Source organism: Pan paniscus, chromosome 10 (assembly GCF_029289425.2).
Source record: "Pan paniscus chromosome 10, NHGRI_mPanPan1-v2.0_pri, whole genome shotgun sequence".
Taxonomy (NCBI): Eukaryota; Metazoa; Chordata; class Mammalia; order Primates; family Hominidae; genus Pan; species Pan paniscus.
The window spans coordinates 102215296-102236746 of record NC_073259.2 but is presented as its reverse complement, the minus strand read 5'-3'; the positions used below and the strand labels follow the sequence as shown (position 1 = coordinate 102236746).

General features: G+C 44.1%; 1 protein-coding gene across 2 annotated transcripts in view; it reads right to left on the bottom strand.

Moving 5' to 3' along the window:
* The window catches only part of PLXNC1 (plexin C1), a 158538-nt gene that overhangs the window by 116226 nt on the left and 20861 nt on the right, over window positions 1-21451 (bottom strand). For both annotated transcript variants that reach the window (XM_034934236.3, XM_057299503.2), the window contains exons 3-4: window positions 9356-9490; window positions 4482-4582 (exon numbers count right to left, since the gene is read on the bottom strand). In XM_034934236.3, the coding sequence (XP_034790127.1) occupies window positions 4482-4582; window positions 9356-9490 (236 nt within the window). The remainder of the gene's footprint in view (window positions 1-4481; window positions 4583-9355; window positions 9491-21451) is intronic.

Sequence of the window (21451 nt, the reverse complement as noted above, 5' to 3'; positions counted from 1 at the left end):
GAGGCTACTGAAGACTGGGTAGGCAGGTGCAGAGAGATGTGTGCTCTAGGACCAGACAGTCAAGAAAGAGTCTGCCATAGAAAGATGTGGGGAAGAATGCACTAGACTGAGGAAACAGCACGTGCAAAGGCCCTGGGGCAGGAACATGCTTAGCATAGTCTTAAATCAGGATGTCTGGGGTTAAGTAAACAAAGGAGAGAATGGCATGAGAGGTCAGAGAAGTGGTGAAAGGCCAGATCACGGAAAGCCTGGTATGCAGGCCCTGACAGCAAAGGAGTCAGACTGAGTTCTAAGATGGAAAGCCAGGGGAGGGTATTAAGCTGGGGAGTGACATAATCTGATTTGGATTTCAAATGAATCACTCTTCTTGGAGCGCACTGGGATAGGGGTGAGGGAGCAAGAGCAGAAGCAGGCTTTTGGCCAGGCGTGGTGGCCCACGTCTCTAATTCTAACACTTTGGGAGGCCCAGGAAGGAGGATTTCTTGAGCCCAGGAGTTCAAGACCAGCCTGGGCAACATGGTGAAACCCCGTCTCTACAAAATACAAAAAAAACCTGGGCATGGTGGTGCACACCTGTGGTCCCAACTACTTGGGAGACTGCAGTGGAAGGATCACCTGAGCCTGAGGAGGTCTAGGCTTTAGTGAAGTATGATTGCACCACTGCACTCCAGCCTGGGTGACAGGATGAGACCCTGTCTCAAAACAAACAAAAGACTATAACTCACAGCCAGTTATCAACAGAAGCCCCCATGTCTTCAACCTCTTCTCTGATTGTTCCTTTCCCCTTCTCAATATTACTGAAACCAGCTCTCCTTCGAGGCCACAGCTTCCCCAGGCCCCTCTCAAGGCCTGGCTGCTTCCTCTCCCTCATCTAGCTGTCCTATTTGTGTCTTGCAGCCTCTTCTGGAAGATCCTTCTTCTCTCTTTCCAACACTTCCTCCCCAGCTTCGAAGCCCATGCTGTCAGCTCAAACCACCCCAGGTCCCTCCTCATTGTGATCATTACAGACCACCCCAGCCCTGGCCACTTCCCTTCGTTCCTTGAATATGTAGCTCCTCACTCTCTTGGTGACTGCGATTCCCACACAGATGATGGAGCCATTTAATACTCTGGTAACCACCTCAGTTCCTTGACCCCTCTCTGCCAATGATCTTGACAATCATATGGCAGACCCTGTCATTGCCAATAACTCCATCCCTCCATGACCTCAATATCAAGCCCCCACAGTCCAATAATTCCCCTTTCCAATTCTCTAGTTCCAACAATTTTTTTTTTTTTTTTGAGACAGGGTCTCACTTTGTCATCCAAGCTGGAAAGCAGAGGTGTGATCTCAGCTCACTGCAACTTCTGCCTCTGGGACTCAAGCAAGCCTCCCACCTTAACCTCCCGAGTAGCTGGGACCACAAGCACATACCACCACACTCAGCTAATGTTTGTATTTTTTGTAGAGATGGGGTCTTTGCCATGTTGCCCAGGCTGGTCTCAAACTCTTGGGCTCAAGTGATCCACCCGCTTTGGCCTCCCAAAAAGCTGGGAATATAGGCGTGAGTCACCGCGCCTGCCCCTAACAATCTTTAAACTCAACTTCAACTTCCAACACAGACCCTGCCACCTTTTCACATCCCTACCCCCATCAGGTCCTTACTTCCCTCCTTAGAGCCCAGGTGCCATCATTATATGAATCAACATCCATATCAATATCATCATCCATTCCTTACATGCTCCCTCAGCTCCCTGGCCACTCTCTCCTTTCTTGATGTATTTTCTGGCAAAGCCCCCAAACTGGCTAAAGCTAACTTTTCTGAGTCTACAGCTATACCACCAAAGCTGAACGCAGCTTGAGAAAGACAAAACCATGCTTACGGCTCTCACTTCAAACACAGGACCATCAACCTCAAGTGGGCCCTAATGCTTCCTGGCAACCGCTGGATATTTCCCTATTCTATTCTCCCTCCTAGTCTTCCAGTCCACTCCTTCTCTCTCTTTTCTCCTCAAACCTCCAGTGCTTCCTCCCTCACCTCATTCTCAATGGCCTTAGGCCACTGAAAATAATGTGAGCAATAGGAGAAGACACCACACAGGCCTCTGCCACCTCCCCATGCTTGGGCCCAGAGTCCCTACCTTCCCTCCTACCACTGAGGGTGAGGGGCCAGTGCTCCTGTCTGAGGCTGGCCTCCCTACTGGCACACCAAGTCATATTTTCTTCCACCTGCTGAAAGACTGAACACTCCACAACCCTTCTCTCTCCTGTATCATCCGTTTCTCCTTCTCTTCTGGAATTTTCCCAACAGTGGAGACATGCACTGTTATTTCATGCATCTTAAAAAGACAAAACTGGCTGGGCGTGGTGGCTCACGGCTGTAATCCTGGCAATTTGGGAGGCTGAGGCAGGTGGATCACCTGAGGTCAGGAGTTCGAGACCAACCTGGCCAACATGGTGAAACCCCATCTCTACTAAAAATACAAAAATTAGTCGGGCATGGTGTCACATACCGGTAATCCCAGCTACTCGGGAGGCTGCGGCAGGAGAATCGGCTTGAACCTGGGAGGTGGAGGTTGCAGTGAGCCAAAATCATGCCACTGCACCCCAGCCTGGGAGACAAAGCCAGAGTCCATCTCAAAAAAAAAAAAAAAAAAGGACAAAAAGACAAAATTCTTTGGACTCTACTTTCGCTTTCAGTGTCTGCTTCATTTTTTTCAGCTGCCTTTCTCAGTAAAGCTTCTCTAAGCTGTCCCTGCTTAAGGTCTTATTTTCCCATTGTCTCTTGTGGATTTAGCGCCACTCCTAACAATGGCATTCCCAGCAGTCACCCATTGTCACCTGCTAAGTGCAAAGGATCCATTCTTTTCTTCTCCTGCTTGACCTCTCAGCTGAATCTGACCCAGTGGATCACTTCCTCCTCCTTTCTGTCCTTGGCTTCCAGGAGACCACCCTCTCCAGTTTTTCCTCTTCCCCTTCTGACTGCTCCCTCCTTATTTCTTGTTCTGTTTCCCCTCCTCCTCCCCAACCCCTAAACACCACAGCCCCTCAAGGCTCAGTTCTCAAACTTCTCTCCTCAATCAACACTCACTCCTTCGTCTGGTCTTAAGGCTTCTCTAAGTACCATCTAAAATACTACCAACTCCCAAATTCATATCACCAGCTTGGAGATCTCCCACAAGCTCCAGAGCTGAGCTTGTTAATACGTTAGCCGCTAGCTCCATGTGGCTATTTAATCACCACCATCATCGCCACCATTATCGAATTGACTCCTGTACACAGCTCTACAAATACAGACAGGGATGCTACATAAATGAATGGATCTAAAAGATTATGGCAAGACTGCTCACTGAGTGTGCAACAAACAAATCCCGTTCGTGATCAGTGAATTATTCATGAGCATTTTTCTGGCCCTTGCTTCGTTTGTCTGCCAGTGACTCTGAGGGAAACAGCCCGGTAAGGAAGCGTAGCAAATGGCAGGGGCAATTATTCCTCTTGCTGCAGCTCGGATTGCGCCTTCCCCCGTGAACTCTTAATTAATTCCATCCCCGTATTTTTGATTTGTTTCCTAAACCTCTTGCTTGTATTGCATTTCCCCCTCTCCCTTCATTTCTCTTGGCTGCCTCCCCCTTCAGTCACCAATTCTCTTCCTCCTGCTCTTTTCTAAACCCAAACTGTCCCCTGGTTCAGCCTTCAGCATCTCTCCACCTGCTCTGCTCTTTCTTATCCTTTTCACCTTTAAAAACTGAAAGCACCAAACTGACAGACACTGTTATGGGTTTTTTTCTCTCTCTCTCTCTTTCCTGCCTGAGCTGCAGCGAAGGCTCTCTCCTCCTTTGCTTCTCCAGCAAGAGCCCCAGTACTGGGTTGCCATGGCGACGGCGAATCCAACCAGGCCGGGCCCAGCGACGCTAGGAAACTGCCATGGCGGGGAAGCCGCTCCGAGTCGCCCCTGAGCCTAGATGGGTCGTGAGCATCGTCATTCCAGACCAGGCTGGGCAGATTCTGCCCGGAGACTGAGATTGTACATCAGGCCCACAGCTGCGCGGCGCATTAGGAGACGGCGCCATCAATAACGAGGCTTCTGCGGAGCGAACAGAATACATGACATACATGATGGGGATTCAACTGAAAAATTTTCAGACATCTCTATTCTTTTATCTTCTCGGAGGGGGGGCCCTTTTGCCTCTCTCTTGAGTCTTGGCGAACTCTGGAGAAAGTAAAAGCCAAACCTGCCTGCTCTCGCCCGTTCTCCTGAAGGCTGCACACCTGCCCCTCCCGCCCCCAGACTGGGGAGCTCCCGGGTCCAGTGATTGCATAGCACGGACGCCGCTGGAAACATCTTCGAGAATTCATTAGGATTGCACAACGAGATTTTAGTCGAGGAAGAGATCAGTTCCCTCAGGTCACTGGAATGGATCGTTTAAGTAGGGCAACAAGTGTTCTGCCGCATGACACTTTTTCGAAAATGCGAGTTGGTGAGAAAGAATTCAGGAGATACCTTTGTAGCGAATGGCACCAACCGCAGTGAGGGTCTGTGGCTGTTAAACACTCCGAACAGGATTTATGTTTATTGCAGTTTGCAACACGAATTCTCCTCACCTAAAAGGAAAGAGGACAATGGTTCAGATGGAATTATAAGCAACAGCAGGAAAACTACAACACCTTATCTAATGAAGGGCCAAAAAGAGCCTATTTATCAACTTGAACTCAACACCTCCATATTGGCACTGGGCAGTGGGTCTCAAGTTCTAGGACATGAAGTCATTGTATCACAATCACCTGGGGAGCTTTTGACAGTGCGTATTCCCAGGCCTCTGCCGCAGAGACTCTCGCTAAGTCTGGGGGCGGAGCCTAGGAATGTGTATTTTTTCATTTAAAAGATTTTTTTCTTAAAGACACAGGGTCTCACTACGTTGCCCAGGCTGGTTTTGAACTTCTGGGCTCAAAGCACTCCTCCCAAAAGTGCTGAGGTTGCAGGCGTGCACCACTGTGTCTGGCCAGGAATCTGTATTTTAAGAGCTCTCTCTCAGGTGAGTCTGACACCCAGTTGGGTTTCCGATCTGCTAATGATGATTTCCATACGGATCATGGAATCAGGTTGCCTGGTTTTCATACAGAGACAGTCCATATGTGGCCAATGGCATTTTGGAAATGAGTATTAGGGAAGAGCAAAGGCTTTGCCCCAGGAGTGTCAGCAGGAGGTTGGCACTCAATGTGGAAATGAGGAGGACCAGGGACCAGGCCCTCCCACACCCCTGCCAGGGGCAGCGCCGTCACCTCAGCTCCTGGCTTGTTTTGCTCACACCCCTCCAGTGGAGTTGAAAATAAAAGAAACAAGGGGAGTAGTCAAATCATTTCCCCGTCCCTAGAGCCACCTCTTGCCATTGTCAGGAAACAGCAGCCCACAAAGAGGGCACCCCAGCTGGGCAGACCCAGACATCTAGGCAGCCAGTCAGAGCCTGCAAGTAGGGCGGTGAGAGGCAGGGAGTAACTGAGCATCACACAGAGCACTTTCTGCAGGCAAAACCACACAGCAGGTAGTAAGGGAACTTGTGGAACTCATTATGCCAGGAAGTTGTACATGCTAGATAGTATAAATAACTTCTTTAGCAGGTTAGAGAAATAAAGAGTTCTAGAAGGGACCTCTCTATTTTTCTCTATTTTGTGAGGAAAACAGGGACTATCCTGAGCTGGATCCTTCAGTTCCAAGTTGACTTCATGGAGGATAACCACGCCCTTCCATTTCATAGTCCCCAACACTGCTGACAGATGCAGCTGGCAGCCCGTGATCCTGAGCCGGAATTAACCAGAATGGAGGTATTTCCTTGTAGTTCACAAATGCCTCTGTAACACTGACGGATTTTAATAAGTGTCATGCAATCTCTCTAACCTTGTTTCCTCATCTGTAAAATGGATCACGACTTCATGGGGTTAATATGAACTATTGTCTGACAGGTACTAAATGTTCAATAAGTATTGGTTACTGCTGTTATGCAAGAAAAGGGCTCCATGATCCAGCAAATATAAAACCTTAGACTGAAAAAGCAAAACGGGTTTCCTTAGCACAGGGCTTCTCAGAGCCTTTGACTATGCTGAGCCTCACAGTATTCCAGGAGGGGTATAGTAAGTAACAGCTGGTTCTGGGACCACTTTTGCTCAGAGCATTCTGTGGAATACGGGTCTCCAGAACATTCTCTGAGAACTATTACTCAGTCTATTTAAACACACAAATATAACTCTGTATAAGAGGGAGGACACTGGCCGGGCGTGGTGGCTCACACCTGTAATCCCAGCACTTTGGGAGGCTGAGGCGGACAGATCACTTCAGGCCTGGAGTTGGAGACCAGTCTGGCCAACTCTGTCTCTACTAAAAATACAAAATTTAGCTGGGCATAGTGGTGGGCGCCTGTAATCCCAGCTAGTCAGGAGGCTGAGGCAGGAGAATCTCTTGAACTCAGGAGATGGAGGTTGCAGTGAGCCAAGATCACACCACTGCACTCCAGCCTGGGCGACAGTGAGACTCTGTTTCAAAAAAAAATGAGAGAGGGCCAGGCGAGGTGGCTCATGCCTATAATCCCAGCACTTTGGGAGGCCGAGGTGGGTGGATCACCTGAGGTCAGGAGTTTGAGACCAGCCTGACCAGTATGGTGAAACCCCGTCTCTATTAAAAAAAAAAAAAAAAAATACAAAAATTAGCCGGGCATGGTAGCGTGTGACTGTAGTCCCAGCTACTAGGGAGGCTGAGACAGGAGAACTGCTTGAACCTGTGGAGGCGGAGGTTGCAGTGAGCTGAGATTGCGCCACTGCACTCCAGGCTGGGTGACAGAGCAAGACTCCATTAAAAAAAAAAAGAGAGAGAGAGGACACTAAAAATACTACATTAGACCTGCCCTCTAATTTAATAACAGACCGTAGTGACTACTCCATATCAATGCCTACATCTCCATATGATTATTTTTAGTGGCCCCATATCATACCATTTTATGGATATCCCATAGCTTATTAGTTTGGCTGTTCTTATCTCCCCAAGAGCCTTCCTTGGACTTTGTCTCTTTAGGGGTTATATTTGCTCAGCCAGAGTTCAAACAGTAGGATCTCTAGCAGTAATCCTCAGTGAAGAATGCAGGGCTAGCCAGCTTTGATGCCCAGTCAAAAACTCTTCCCAGGACTTCAGGCTTTGAATGATCAGAGGCTAGAACTTTTTGCTTTCTAGAAAGTGGGAACCCATCAACTACTGGTGGCTTTTCATGGTGGTTCCCAGCCTGGGGTCCTGAGTTCTGGGGTTCCATTACTATCCATGAAGGAAGTAATGGGGGCTTATGAGCTATTTGCAATATTTCAGACAGCTGAATGGAAAAACACACATGGATTAAGGAAGATATCAAGTTTCTTTGCTTCGGGTTGGAATTTTATCAGCTCCATGTGGGAACACAGTCAGTACTCTGACCGGCAGTTTTGAGACGCCCTTGATAAATAAACCCTGGGAATGGGAACTGTTCCTTAATATGTGCAGTTTGTTGGGTAGACAAAAGTCTTTCAAAGATGGGATCCCCAGGGAAGAAACATGATACAAAGTGTCTGCATGGTGAAGCAAATTGGCATAGGAGATTCTATATGGTGAAGGACTGGTTTACAAGCTCTGTGGGAAGATGTGGCCATCTCAGTGTGGTCATTTTGATATAACTGACTTTTCAATGTGCAAAGAACAGCATCGTCTTTATAAGAATACCAGAAACTACAAATTGCTTGCACATCTTATCTGTGACTCAAAAAGCATATGTAGATTGCTGTCATTGCTATTTTCCTTAGAATGACTGAAAGGAAAAGAATGGAAAACCAGGGTTGGGCTGAGAGTATCTGTTACATCCATTATATAATTATGTAAGTCTCAATTATCTTCTTTGCACTTTCCATGTTCAAACGGTCATAGGTCAAAACCACTGAGCCAGGGAATGTCCAGTTTTCACAAATTTTGGATTTAATATCATTTATCAGAGGCTTTAGAATCAGGGTTGAGTTTTTGTCCCAGCCCTGCAAAGGCTAACCTATAGATAGATAGATAGATAGATAGATAGATAGATAGATAGATAGATAGATAGATACAGATATTCTTGAACAAGTGATTTAACCTCTCCAAGTCTTAGATTCTTCACATAAAATAAATTAATACCACATTTCTTTTTATTAAATTAATAACACATTTCTTTTTCTTCTTCTTTCTTTTTTTTTCTTTTTTGAGACAGAGTCTCACTCTGTTGCCCAGGCTGGGGTGCAGTGGTGTGATGTCAGCTCACTGCAAACTCCACCTCCTGGGTTCAAGCGATTCTTGTTCCTCAGCCTCCCAAGTAGCTGGGATTACAGGCATGCACCACCACGCCCAGCTAATTGTTTGTATTTTTAGTGGAGATGGGGTTTCATCATGTTGTCCAGGTTGGTCTTGAACGTCTGAACTCAGGTGATCCCTGCCTTGGCTTCCCAGAGTGCTAGGATTATAGGTGTGAGCCACCATGCCCAGCCTTTTTTTTTTTTTTTTTTGAGACAGGGTCTTGCTCCATCACCCAGGCTAGGGTACAGTGGTTTGATCATGGCTCACTGCAGCCTTAAACTCCTGGCCTCAAGTGATCCTCCTGCCTCAGCCTCCCAAAGTGCTGGGATGACAGGCATGAGCCACTATGCCCGGTCAGTAACACATTTCATTAACACTGTTTTCTACACTTGTGTGTATGTGTATGTACACAATTCTATGCATCTAGACAGAGAGCATGCAAAGAATAGTGACTAATGCATAGTAGAGACTCATTAACAATTAGTTTCTTTTCCCCTTCCCTTGGTGACAGCACTTGGTAAAGATGAAGAAAATATAAAAATATATTACTTTTATTTCAGTAAGCAGAAGCAAAAGAAAAGCCAAAACAGCAAGATAAATGAAGAGGGGGAGGGGGAGTACCATATATTTCCTGGTTCATGAATGTGTATGAGACTGTGGCCTGATATTAACCCCAAATTCCAAAGCCAGTCCCATTGGGTATATTCATAAATGCATCTAACCGTTCAGTGCCCACACAATAAATGTGTAAATTCAGTTACCTTGCTGATTATGCGCCCATTTGCAAGCACACCCTCCTCTGAAAAACTTGGCACTGGAAATATAGCCAATAATAAAATTGTCTAAATAGATAATATTTCTTGCTTACTTACTGACAGTCAGTAAGGTTTTTAATTCCGTGCCTGTGAACCACTGCGGGTCTCCTCAAAGCCTGGGGCACTGCTTAAACTCTGTAGTTCAAAGTAAAAGCTTTGCTACTAGATAATGACATCAATTAAACCATTTTTATTCATAAATCAGAAGCAATAACTAGTATTTCTACCTACCTCTTTCCCAGCTGTTAAATAAATGTAGATATTCTTCACAGGATCAGGAACGAGTTTGTAGAAAACAGGTGTCTCTTCTTTAATTTCATAGATAACCTCTGGACAATTTGAAGTCAAATTCTCACCAAGAATAACCTATTTTTTTTTTTCAAAAAGAGAAACATGATTTCTATTTAATACTTTTTTTTTTTGAGACGGAATCTCGCTCTGTCGCCAGGCTGGAATGCATTGGCATGATCTTGGCTCACTGCAACCTCCGCCTCCCAGGTTCAAGCAATTCCACTGCCTCAGCCTCCCAAGTAGCTGGGACTATAGATGCACCACACCCAGCTAATTTTTTTTAGTAGAGATGGGGTTTCACTACGTTGGCCAGGATGGTTTTGATCTCCTGACCTCGTGATCCACCCGCCTCAGCCTCCCAAAGTGCTGGGGTAACAGGTGTGAGCCACCACTTCCGGCCTCTATTCAACACTTTGAATAGCAGGGTGGCAAAAATTGTAGCTTAATCATAAAGCTACATCCTTTTTCACTCACTACAAATACTGCCTAAGGTACCATGCTCCTTAATCATCCTCCCACATCTCAGTCCTCAACAAGGCTGGTAATAACAAGCATAATATTTCTTCTTTTGTAAAGGCAAAGTTACCAAAAATGAACAAACAAAAAAAGCCACTCTTCAGGGCTGGGGTAGTATCCTCATATGTGGAAGCTGGCTGACCACAATTTCTGACCATGTCTGGCCCTATAGGAAGCCACAAGTGACAGCTTCATTAGTGCTGTCTCAAGAGAGACTGGAAATTAAAGGAAGTAGCTCCCACATGTATTTGCACAGGATACTCTGATCATCATACAGTTAGAAGTGGCCCAGATTAACTTGGCAGATACAGACAAGTAGGTTTGTGTTCACATATAAAATATACGCAAGTGTGACTCAGTACTCAGTGGTTTTGAAATTGGACACACCTGAGCTTCATCCATCTTCAGTCGACAAACATCTACCCAACACCCATTATGTACCCAGCACTGTTCTGGGTGTTTGAAAAATGGCAGTGAACAAAATGGGTAAGGGAGAGCTCCTGACCTCATAGAACTTACATTCCTGTGTGTGTATGGTGGGGTGAGTAACAGCAGACTATTAATAAGAAAAAAGTAAATTATAAAATATAGTGGGGTCAGGGGTTAAGAGAATATATGTTCAGGGTAGGTGTCACTGAAAAGGTGATATTTATTTAGACTTGCAGGAGATGAGTTATTTTCATACTTGAATGAAACATGTTCTTAAAAGCAGCCCTGTCAGTGCAAAGAAACTAAAATGGGAGGAGGCCAGGGTGGCTTCAGTGGAGAGAGGTAGAGGAGCGAACAGTAAGATAGTAAGATAACAGGGGAATGATAATCAAGGGTCTTGTGGACCTGTGTAAACAGCCTGCCTTTTACTATAGATGAGAGAGAGGAGGCCATGGCAGGGCTTTGGGTCAAGGAGCAAGAGGAGATGGTGAGAAGGCAGGGTTTGAAGTGTGGGTATGAAGAGCCATCGGGAGACTCGAATCCTATAGTGCAAGAGAAGTATAATGGCGACTTAAGCTTGAGTTTGCATCCTGCCTCCATCCTTTAAGTAGCTGCACTACTTTGAACTGGTAACTTAATCTCCCTAGGCCTCAATTTCCTCATCTCTAAAATGGGGCTAATAGTGCCTTCCTTATTACAGTTTTGTAAGGATCAAATAAGAACTATGAAAGATGCTTAGCACATAATCAATAGTCAATAGATAATAATCTGTTGCTAGATTGCAAGCTCCTTTTGTGCAGGGACCATGTCATTTTTTTTTTTTTTTTTGAGATGGAGTCTTACTCAGTCGCCCAGACTGGAGTGCAGTGGTGCGATCTTGGCTCACTGCAACCTCTGCCTCCCAGGTTCAAGCCATTCTCTTGCCTCAGCCTCCTGAATAGCTGGGACTACAGACATGCGCCACCACACCCAGCTAATTTTTGTATTTTTAGTAGAGACGGGGTTTCACCATGTTGGCCAGGCTGGTCTTGAACTCCTGACCTGAGGTGATCCGCCCGCCTCTGCCTCCCAAAGTGGTGGGATTACAGGCGTGAGCCACCGTGCCTGGCCTGGGACCATGTCTTAATCACCTTTGTACCTAACCTTTAATCTTCTTTGTACCTAACACAATTTGTCCCCACTACTTTGAAAAGTGAAGGTGTTCAACATTTTGTCAGTTTGAACACATCCAGATAGATTATCTGTATTCATATCTCTACCACTGTAGACATCAGCCACATTGGGCGCATGGTTTCAAAAGAAAAATTTGGCACCTGAGATTCTTTTTGGACAAAGTCTACTTCACACATCTACTAATCAATAATATGCCTGTTCCCACATATCCTGATGGCAGTTAGGTATTTGCTGTTTAGCCAAAGGCTTCTCATCAATTTTGCACAGAGCAACTTCCCGCATTCACTTCCCCTTTCCAGGACCTGGGCCCGAGTCTAGCTTTGCCCTGCGATCAGTGACTTCCTTCCATCATCTGCTTGGGCCAAGCCCAGGTGGATTTGGTGCAAATAGTGGCTCACTTGAAGCCCTTGGACTGCTCACCAAATTCAGCAGCAGCTTTGTAAAAGTCAATCTCACTAACCAAACATATGAAATATGACTTCTTAAAAGCTCTTTTTAAAACAGAAGCAGTTAGGTCCTAAGGGAGGTGGGAAAGGTGTGTGTCTCAAGTCATTTTAAAATGACTTTATAGCTGCACTATCAAATATGACAGCCACTAGCCACATAATGGCTATTTAAATTTAATTAAAAATTTACATTTAATTAAAAACACTAGCAACATTTCAAGTGTTCACTAGCTACCTAAGGTGACTGGCTACCATACTGGAGAGTACAGATGTAGAACATTTCTATGACCACAGAAAGTTCTCTTGGCCAACACTGCTCTACAGAATCCTGTAAGTGGAGCCAAGGGACAGGCACTGACCAAGGTATGGGCTTGCCAGGATTTGCCGCCTCTAATTCATTAGCTGTATTAATCAGCTCAGATTCAGTTGATCTGGTTCTGGAAAGTAGTTGTATAGGGAAAGAGAAACAGGAGGCCAGTTTTTGTTTTTTTTAAACAAACACTGATAGAAATATTCTCAAGGAAGGGTCAAGAGAAGAGAAGCTGCTGCCCTGGTATCTCTTCAGGAATTCATCATGGCAAAAACATCATTGGGCAGCACCACCCATAATGTATTCTTGCCAATAAAGTTGAAACTGAATCTAGCCAAGTCTTTAGCACTAACTTCCATTTAGCACTAGGAAGCAGGAGTAGAGGAACAAGCTAAATGACACCACAAGGAAGCAAAAAGCCAAACACATGATAAGAGACATTCTATAGGGCAAAATACCTGGTTTTTTCAGTTAAGTCAGTGGCAGGGAATAAAAGTAAGGGAGGAGACTGCTCTAGATAATAGAACAACCAAATTTGGTTTGAGGACTTTGTGCAGATACCAATTTGAACAAAACCATTTAAAATACCTTTTTGAATCAATTGGGAATACTTAGTTACACAGACTGGATAGTAAGTGACCCTAAAGAATGACTGATAATTTTATTAGCTGTGATCATGGCATTATGGTTACAATTATTTAAGAAAATAACTGTAGGTTTTGAGAGATGCATAACGAAATATGTTGAGGTGAAATGACATCATGTCTGTGGGGTTTGCTTTAAAATAACAAAGTAAAAACATACTTTACACCAGCACTCATCCATTTTACATAAATTAGGAGCTGCACTGCAGTTTTTATTGGGGGCTTATTTTATTTACTCTTGGAGCATCATTGATACAGATGGTCAGCAAGATCTAGTTGGGTGCAACATTGATTTATTTACTTGGTACCTTGGAAATGAAGCATCAATATTCTCTCTAGAACTCTGAATTGTGGCAAGGAAGCTTTTCCTTTCCTTTCTCCTCTCCTCTCCTCTCCCTTCCTTTCTCCTTTCCTTTCCTTTCCTTCCCTACCTCTCTCTCTTTCTTTTTCTTTCTTTCTCTCTCTTTCTTTCTCTTCTTTCTTTCTCTTTCTTTCTTTCTCCCTCTCTCTCTCTTTCTTTCTTTGTTTTTCTTTCTTTCTTTTTTTACAAGTTATCAAAAGTTCTGTGGCCCAGGATTTACCAATCAGTTTCCTGAAAAAGCTACTTAGCGTGGCTTGCACTGAAGCTTGTCCTGATAGCCATAGATGCTGGGTTTAAATTAGTATGTTTCCTCAGTGGTGGAAGCCAGACCTCTCTAGAAGGTGATTTGGCATCATCTATCAAAATTACAAAGGACATACCCTTGGACCCTGCAGCCCCTCATATATATATACATATATATATACACACACACATATATATACACACATATATATACATATATATATACATACACACATATATATACACACACATATATATACACACACACACATATATATATATACACATATATATACACACACACACATATATATGAAATGACATATATTCATTGTAGCATTGTATGTTATAAAGAAAAGATTAAAACAACTTAAATCTCCAGCAATAGGGAACTGGTTAAGTAAACTATAGTACAAACAAGGAAATACTATTTAGCTATAAAAATAATTAGAAAGCTCTTTGTGTTCTATTTAAAGTTATATGAAATATGTACATATATCTATAAATATAGACATATTTACATATACAGGTATTTTTACATATATAACATATACGTTTACTGTGTTTTATGTTTCAACAAAAGGGAGGAAGAATATCTTCACTCTTTTGCCTGTAGACAGATATAAACTATCTCTGGAAAGATACCCATGAAACTACTATCATTGGTTGCCTTGGAAGTCAAGACCAGGTGCCTTTCATGGAATATTTTCTTGGTTCTTTTGAGTTTTAAACAATATCATTGTATTACCTTAAAAATAAATATATAACATTTAAATTTAAAAATCCTTGAGGGTGAGTGAGTCAAATTGTTTTTCTTTTTGCTAGATTATGCAAACAATGCTCTCCATAATCCTGAGGACAGGACAAGAGGAAGTTTTAGTTTTCACCACAAAGGTCCCAAATGTGCTACACAGAGGGGTGAGGGATTTCTGCTTCCGTGGCCCCTGGAGTCTCATCTCTCTCAGATGACTAAAGGACAGGTCAGTGTTCATATCATCTCTCACCTAGCCCGAGCCCCAGCCCACAGGCACTAATGGAACACTTGGACTTTCTAATTGCAAACTTCATGAGAATATCAACACACAGACAAAAGCCAGCAAGACTGGAGCAAGGGAAACGTTCCTTCCTCAGCTCAGTTTAGGTGGGCAGCCTCGGAAAAAGAACATGATCAGTGAAGCAATGCAGGAAGTAACAGTGAGTCACAAAAACCCAAAACGGGTTGAATTTTGCATAAGAGAAATCTCATCCAATTCACACACACAATCCTTGGGCACGATGTGGATTTTTATCTTCCAGGATACGACCTTAATATAGATCTAATCTGAAGTCAATCTGAACCTTCTCCATGTGTATGCTTGTATACTCCTTTATCTTTCAAGTCTCCAACATCACCTCCTCTGAGAAGCCTTCCCTGATCACTTCTCCGCTGAACACCTCTGTCACTCTCTACCCATCACTGTATTTTCTTCATAGCACTATCTTAAGTGTCTTTATCGCTGATTAATCCATTTACTTGTTTTCTGTCTTTTTCTTCCCACCAGCAGAGCAAGGGCATTGTCTGTTTTGTTCACCTTTGTATATTCAGCACCCAGAACAGTGCCTGGCACATACAAGGTGCCCAATAGATATTTATTAAATGAAAAACGACGCTATTAGCATTCAAGATTTTATAGGGCTCTTCAGCTTTTTCCAGCTGAAGCCTGTGTAGAAAACAAATTTTCTCTGATGGAGAATTTCAGTTCGTGTCAACATATTGTTTCTGTTGATGTCTTCCTGCAGCCTCATGGTAGACTATTAACTAGCCTTGGGATTTTTGTTGCATATAAAACTCCCAACTACACTGCTGAAATTAACTGAGTGGAGATTTCAACACCATACAATTGTAAGACAGGTTCAAGATCACCCACAGGAAGGATATCATGGTGAGGAAAATGAGGGGGGAGAAAAATTAAACAAAAGACTATTTTTTTTTCTTTACGATTACCATGAGATGGAAAAGCCACGGGTGTTCAAAAAGCTATAATATTTTATGCCAAATTTAATTTCCTATGCCTCACTCTGTGGGGCTAACCAGTTGAAGGGCAAACAAGCCAACCCTTTCATTTATTATTATTTTTTTCCATAAGCAGTTTCTGAGAAATGCTGGGAAGGAGACTTAAACCACACATACACACACACAAGCTCACACACACATATGCACGTGCATGCCTGCATACATATACACACACGTGCATGCCTGTGCATGCGTGCACGCACACACACACATGCACACACAGGAGAAAGCAAGGTAAGTATTTAATGTGCCTCAGTAGTTAGGAGTAACAAAGATGAAATATAAAGATCAAGGCAAATTTCTCTTTTGTTTCCAATCTACTTATTGCAGTGTAGGTAGTAAGAGAAGCACACAGTCTGAACCACAGGTTCTAGATTTGTGGATTATATGGGACTAAAAGTTTCAAACTGGGGAGTCCCTGCAAACTCATAAATTGCAATTAATGAGGTGGGGAGAACTTGAAGTAGGCTTCACATGACATCCTCAACAGCCAACCAATGAACCCACTTCCAAGTTTTGACACTTCCTCCTGTTTTAACTTTTTGGTCTGTTAGCTCAGTCATCCCCACCACCACCGCCACTTCCGGTCCCAGGTCCTGTTCTAGGTTCCCCAAGTTCTCCTATTCCTTATTTGAACATTTTCTGGGTATATAGTACAGCTTGCCTTTACAAAAGATTTTTTTCTCTGACGTTCATTCAAAAACTTCAATAACCAGAGTCAAGGCAGACTCTTTAGGCAGTACAGAGTTTTTGCTTCTGTTTGAATTCAGACAGAACTTTTTGGAACCGGTTTAATTTTGCTGTGATTTGAATAAACGAAATCCCTGAGTGGCGCCGTGTGCAGTGGCTCATGCCTGTAATCCCAGCTCTTTGGAAGGCCGAGGTGGGAGGATCTCTTGAGCCTAGGAGTTTGAGACCAGCCTGGGCAACATGACAAAACCCTGTCTATACAAAAAAATTAGCCAGGTGTGGGGGCACAGGTCTGTAGTCCCAGCTACTCAAGAGGCTGAGGTGGGAGGATCGCTTAAGCCTGGGAGGCAGAGGTTGTAGTGAGCCGAGACTGCACCACTGCACTCCAGCCTGGGCAACAGAGCCAGACCTTGGCTCAAAAAAGAAAAAAAAAATAAACAAAAGAAAGCCATTAAGTGGGAGTAGAGGGCCACATAGGTAACCAGTCTGAGCCCAAGCACATAGGAAATACCTCAAGACTGGATATGGGGACAGGATAGAGCTATGTGATATAGCTTCCTGTATCCTGAACCCTACTGCAGTCCCTGGGAGGTCGGGGAGACACTAGTCTTTACTGCTGACACCATTCAAAACAGCAACTTGAATACAGAATTCCTACCTTTCCTACAAAGGAGCCCACTGGGGTAAAGCTGGGGCCCCAGAGGAGATTCAGAGACCCCCATGGACTACGCGCAGCTCAGAGAGGAGCGGGCTCTGCACTCAGCTGGGTTGCCAGGAAGCCATCCCCAAATAGGAACAAACTAAACCACAGGGTTCCCGGCCCCTTCTTATGAAACCTCAAACATCTGCATCTTGGTATCAACCCTTATACCCCAGTATTAGAAAGAAATATAACAAAAACCAGCTCTCAAACTCTACTAAGCTCTGTAAGAGTTAATGCAGTTTAGTTGGGGGATAGAAGCTCGGGCTCTGGGACAGATTATTTTGGTTCAGAGCACCTTGAAAAAGATACCTAACCTCTCGAGGCCTCAGGTTTTTTCATTTATAAAGTGGGGATGGTGAGAGTATTGACTGGTAAGGATTAAACCAGTTAACCCGTGCAGATGCTGGTTCTAATGCCCAGCACACAGGAAGAGCTCAGAAATGTTAGCGATTATTCTTCCTTGCCCATTGCCTTCTTATCTTTCATGCTTACACGAAGGTTAATGGGCATGATAAAGTTACAAATTTCAAATTTCATGCATATTCTGTTATTACTTACTTTACCACCTGGAAAAGCTCAAAATATGCAATTCTGCCTTTGAAATAAGGACAATTTTCTATGGGCAACAGAGTCAGCTCAAAGGAATCCAAACCACATGATAGGCTGTACTATAATCTGGAGAAAGACTCGGTGTGTGTTTACAGAAATGCATACATTGTGCAACACGTGCAGTGTGAGTTCCCCAAAGCTGAGTTCAGTGTGACCATACTTTTCAGCTGATCTCAGTGGAGATGCTGACGACCGAAAAAAATCCAGCATGCAATCATGTTCCAAAAAGAAGCAGGATGGGGAAATAACTGCGGGGGTGACTAGACATAACTCACCTCACGACCATGGAACTGTACACCGATAAAATAAAAGAGCAGATTAGATGCTCTCAAAGGACCCTTTGAGCTCTAAATTCCTTCTATTTCCCCAAAATCTTATAAAGGGACTTAGGTCTATGGGCAAGAGAAGGAGGACAGTAAAGGTACTGGCATACTGTAGCCTTTAATTTCTTCACAGATTATCAGTGAAATCTTACCTTTGGAGGTAATGCCGTCTTCCTTGGAAAATGCATGTCTTTAAAGATACTTTAAAAGTGATCCAGTATCTTAGCTTAAGTTCAAAATAATGTACCCAAATAATAGAATATGATATAGTTATTTAAAAATACTTTCTACAAAGGGTTTGCAATAACATTTTAATGTAAGCATTTTCCCTCACTAACTGAAGAAAAGGATGCAAAATCTGACCTCAACTACATAAATAGAGAATCCAAAATGCTGACAGCAGTTGCTTCTGCACAACATGATTAGGGGTAATTTTTTCTTTGTTGTCCTCTCACCCCCGACGACTCTGCAACTTTTTACATGAGCATATATTACCTTTACAATAAGGAAAAATTATTTAAATAACATGAGGCTTAAAACTGCACCAAATTATATTAAAACTCACAGGATTTGCAGAGATTTAAGAAGTCAGGTTTTTACTGGTGGTGGTAAAAAACAGCAGTTGGGCCCCAATTGCTGTTTCCTGACTCTCATTCAACAAGGTATACACAACAGTGCCTGGCACATGTCAAAATGCCGTCAACTCATGATCACTCAGAAACTGATGAGTCAGGCTGTGGCTGATCCAAGCCCTCTTTCTTCTCCTCCTCCTACTGTCTGCGTTGGGTTGAGTTTTGTTTTTTGCCGCTCATTAGTTCCCCCACGCTGTGGCTTAAGGAGCCAAGCTTGTGTCTATCAGTATTCATCCTTTCTAACAGTTCTGGTGACAAGCCTTGGCAAGGGAGAAGCTGAAAGCTTCTGAATAAAGGGATTTGCGGATTATCGGTAGTTTCCAAATCATCCGCACGATCCTGGGTCTTCAGGATTCTGGGTAAATTCAGGGGCTACATCCAAGAATTGTACACAGGATACAGGGGAGAGGCTTGGGGATTACTGAGCTGCCCTAGGGAGCCTGGTGGGGCAAGTCAGCTCAAGTTCATCCCTCACACCCTTCTCCTGAGTGAGAGAACTTCTCTCTTATTGGGGGCTTGGGGGGTGGGTGTTAATTCCCAAGAAGTTACCATGCCAGTGAGGTATTTCCTCAGTCAGATGGTCCGCCTTATTCTCAAGCTGGGACTCTTTACTGAGCCTCTAGGAAGCCTGACTCACCCCAGGAGCATGTGTCCCCCGCCAGGGCATGGAACCCTATCTGCATGTCTCCCATGTGCCCCCGGAATCCTCAGAGTAGTACCAATGTCTGCGGCAGAGGTTGCAAAGTCAGTGTAGCATAGGGGATCTTAGTGCGGTCTCTGAAGTCATTCCAGGTCCAAATCCCTGCTCTGCCCCTGTGTGACCTTGAACAACAGTCATCCCATTTCTCTGGGCCTCGATTCCTTCATCTGTAAAATGGGAATAGTAGGCCTGCCCCATTGTGTCATGGAGAGGACTGAATTCGTTAGAAGATATAGAGTCCCTTGGCATCTAGGAAGCACTGTGTAAATATTAGCAGTCACAAAACAAACAACAAAAAGCTGCCTTTGTTATTCAAACCCTAAAAAAAACGAGGCCACACAGGTGGCTTCTGAATGGGTACCCCATACAGACCCTGAGGAGAGCGAGACTTCGGTCGGCCGCGGCCTCCTCAGCAGCACGAAGCTGCAGCTTGGTCCACTCCCTGGTTGCCACAACATCGCTAAAAGCTGGCCAGCGGCATGCAGGCTGCTGGGTGAACACACAGGACAGGCAAAACCAGGCCATCCCATGGGGAACTATTTATAGACGAGTGTTCCTTCACCTCCAATTCACCATGTAGCAGTTTGGTTGGCTCGGCTTTGGGCAAACAGTGTTCTTGTCAAAACACTCATCAAAAACATCCCAAATCTGAAGAGATAATTGGTGAGGAGGCCCAGAAAGGCTTGACGGAAACTCCTGCCAGGCAAATGGGTCCAATAAGCCTGACCAGGTTGGTGGAGCTACAGACGTCACCCAGTGACTTGTGTAGAATGATGGATGGGTATTTACCCTTCCCCAGGAAATAAAGCTAACACAACAGGAAAGATGATCAATGTATATTTTAAAAGAATGTGTATACAAACAAACTCCCTCCCATATGTTACTGGGTTTCCTCCAAAGAAAACAGATTAAATCAAATGCCTACCAGGCACTCAGCACTGTATTAGGCTTTGGGAATTCATGGCCCCCTTCTCATGAGGCTTAAAATCAAGTTGGGAAGGCAAGACAGACACCAGTGAAAAGGTGAGGTCTCCAGGCAAGACATTTGGAATGAGCCACAAGAATGACATAGATCATGAGTATTTCAGGAAATGAGAGGGGAGCAAGGTCACTCCAGGCTTAGATGTCATCAAAGAGGAGGTGGGGTTTGAGCTGAGCCACAGCATAGACACATAAGGTGCCGTAAATAAGAGAAAAAAGAAAAAAGCATTTCAGGCTGGAGGTACAGTGTGAGCAAGTGTGGAAACAGGATCATATTTGGAAACAGGATCAAACAGGAGCAAGTAAATAGGTTTGGCTTGGGGATGGGGATGGTGGGGAATACGTGTGCAGAAGACAGAATTAGAGACTATCAGAAGAGGAAAGCGTTTTTCTGGGTTGTCTAGTAGAACTGTATTTTACTGGTAAGGAAATGAAGGCTCAGAGAGGTTAAGCAATTCACCTAAAGTCACACAGCGAGTTATCTGTGGGAGATCAGTTGAGGGAAACAGATCTACCATTACTCAATTAAGAATCTGAGCTGAGAGTAAATGGATGGCTGCCGAGAAGCCAAGGAATCTCAGTCTTTAGTCATAGAAATGGTGCAGTTCCTGACCAGGAATGTTGTTGGAGACCACAGAAGGTCTTCAATAAATGCTTGCTGATGACACTGATAAGATGAACGCTAGATAACTTCAGACAAGTCATTTGGTATCTCTGATTTTATTTTCTCCTCCATGCCTCTTCCCCTCTCATAAGTGAATAAAAACCTGCACTTGACCGGGGTGTGTCCATACAGCGGAGAAAAAATAGTCCTCTGAGATAAAAGTCAAGAGGAGTCTCAAAGGATTTTAGATCTCTAACCTCTCTGTGGTGTGTGTGGGTACAAAGGGCAAAAAACAAACCCCCTCTGTGGGTGGTAAGTGGGCTGGAGGGAAAGAACACCTGTTTTTTCTTCTTTTCAAGCCCTATAATCTCTCATCTCTTTCAAGTTGTGAGAAATCAGGTGCTTTGTACATTTCCATGACAAAGGAGCTAGAACTAAAAGGTTACATGTCTTGGGAAGGTGAGTCAGGGTTGGGGTAGGGACCAGACCTCCATCTACCTCACCCAGCTGGCTTATGAGTAAGGAAGGAAAAATATCTTGGTGCACTCCTGGGCAGCAAGGTAGCTGATACTTCATTACATGGCTACGGGGCATTCTTACATACAGAATTCCAGATTTT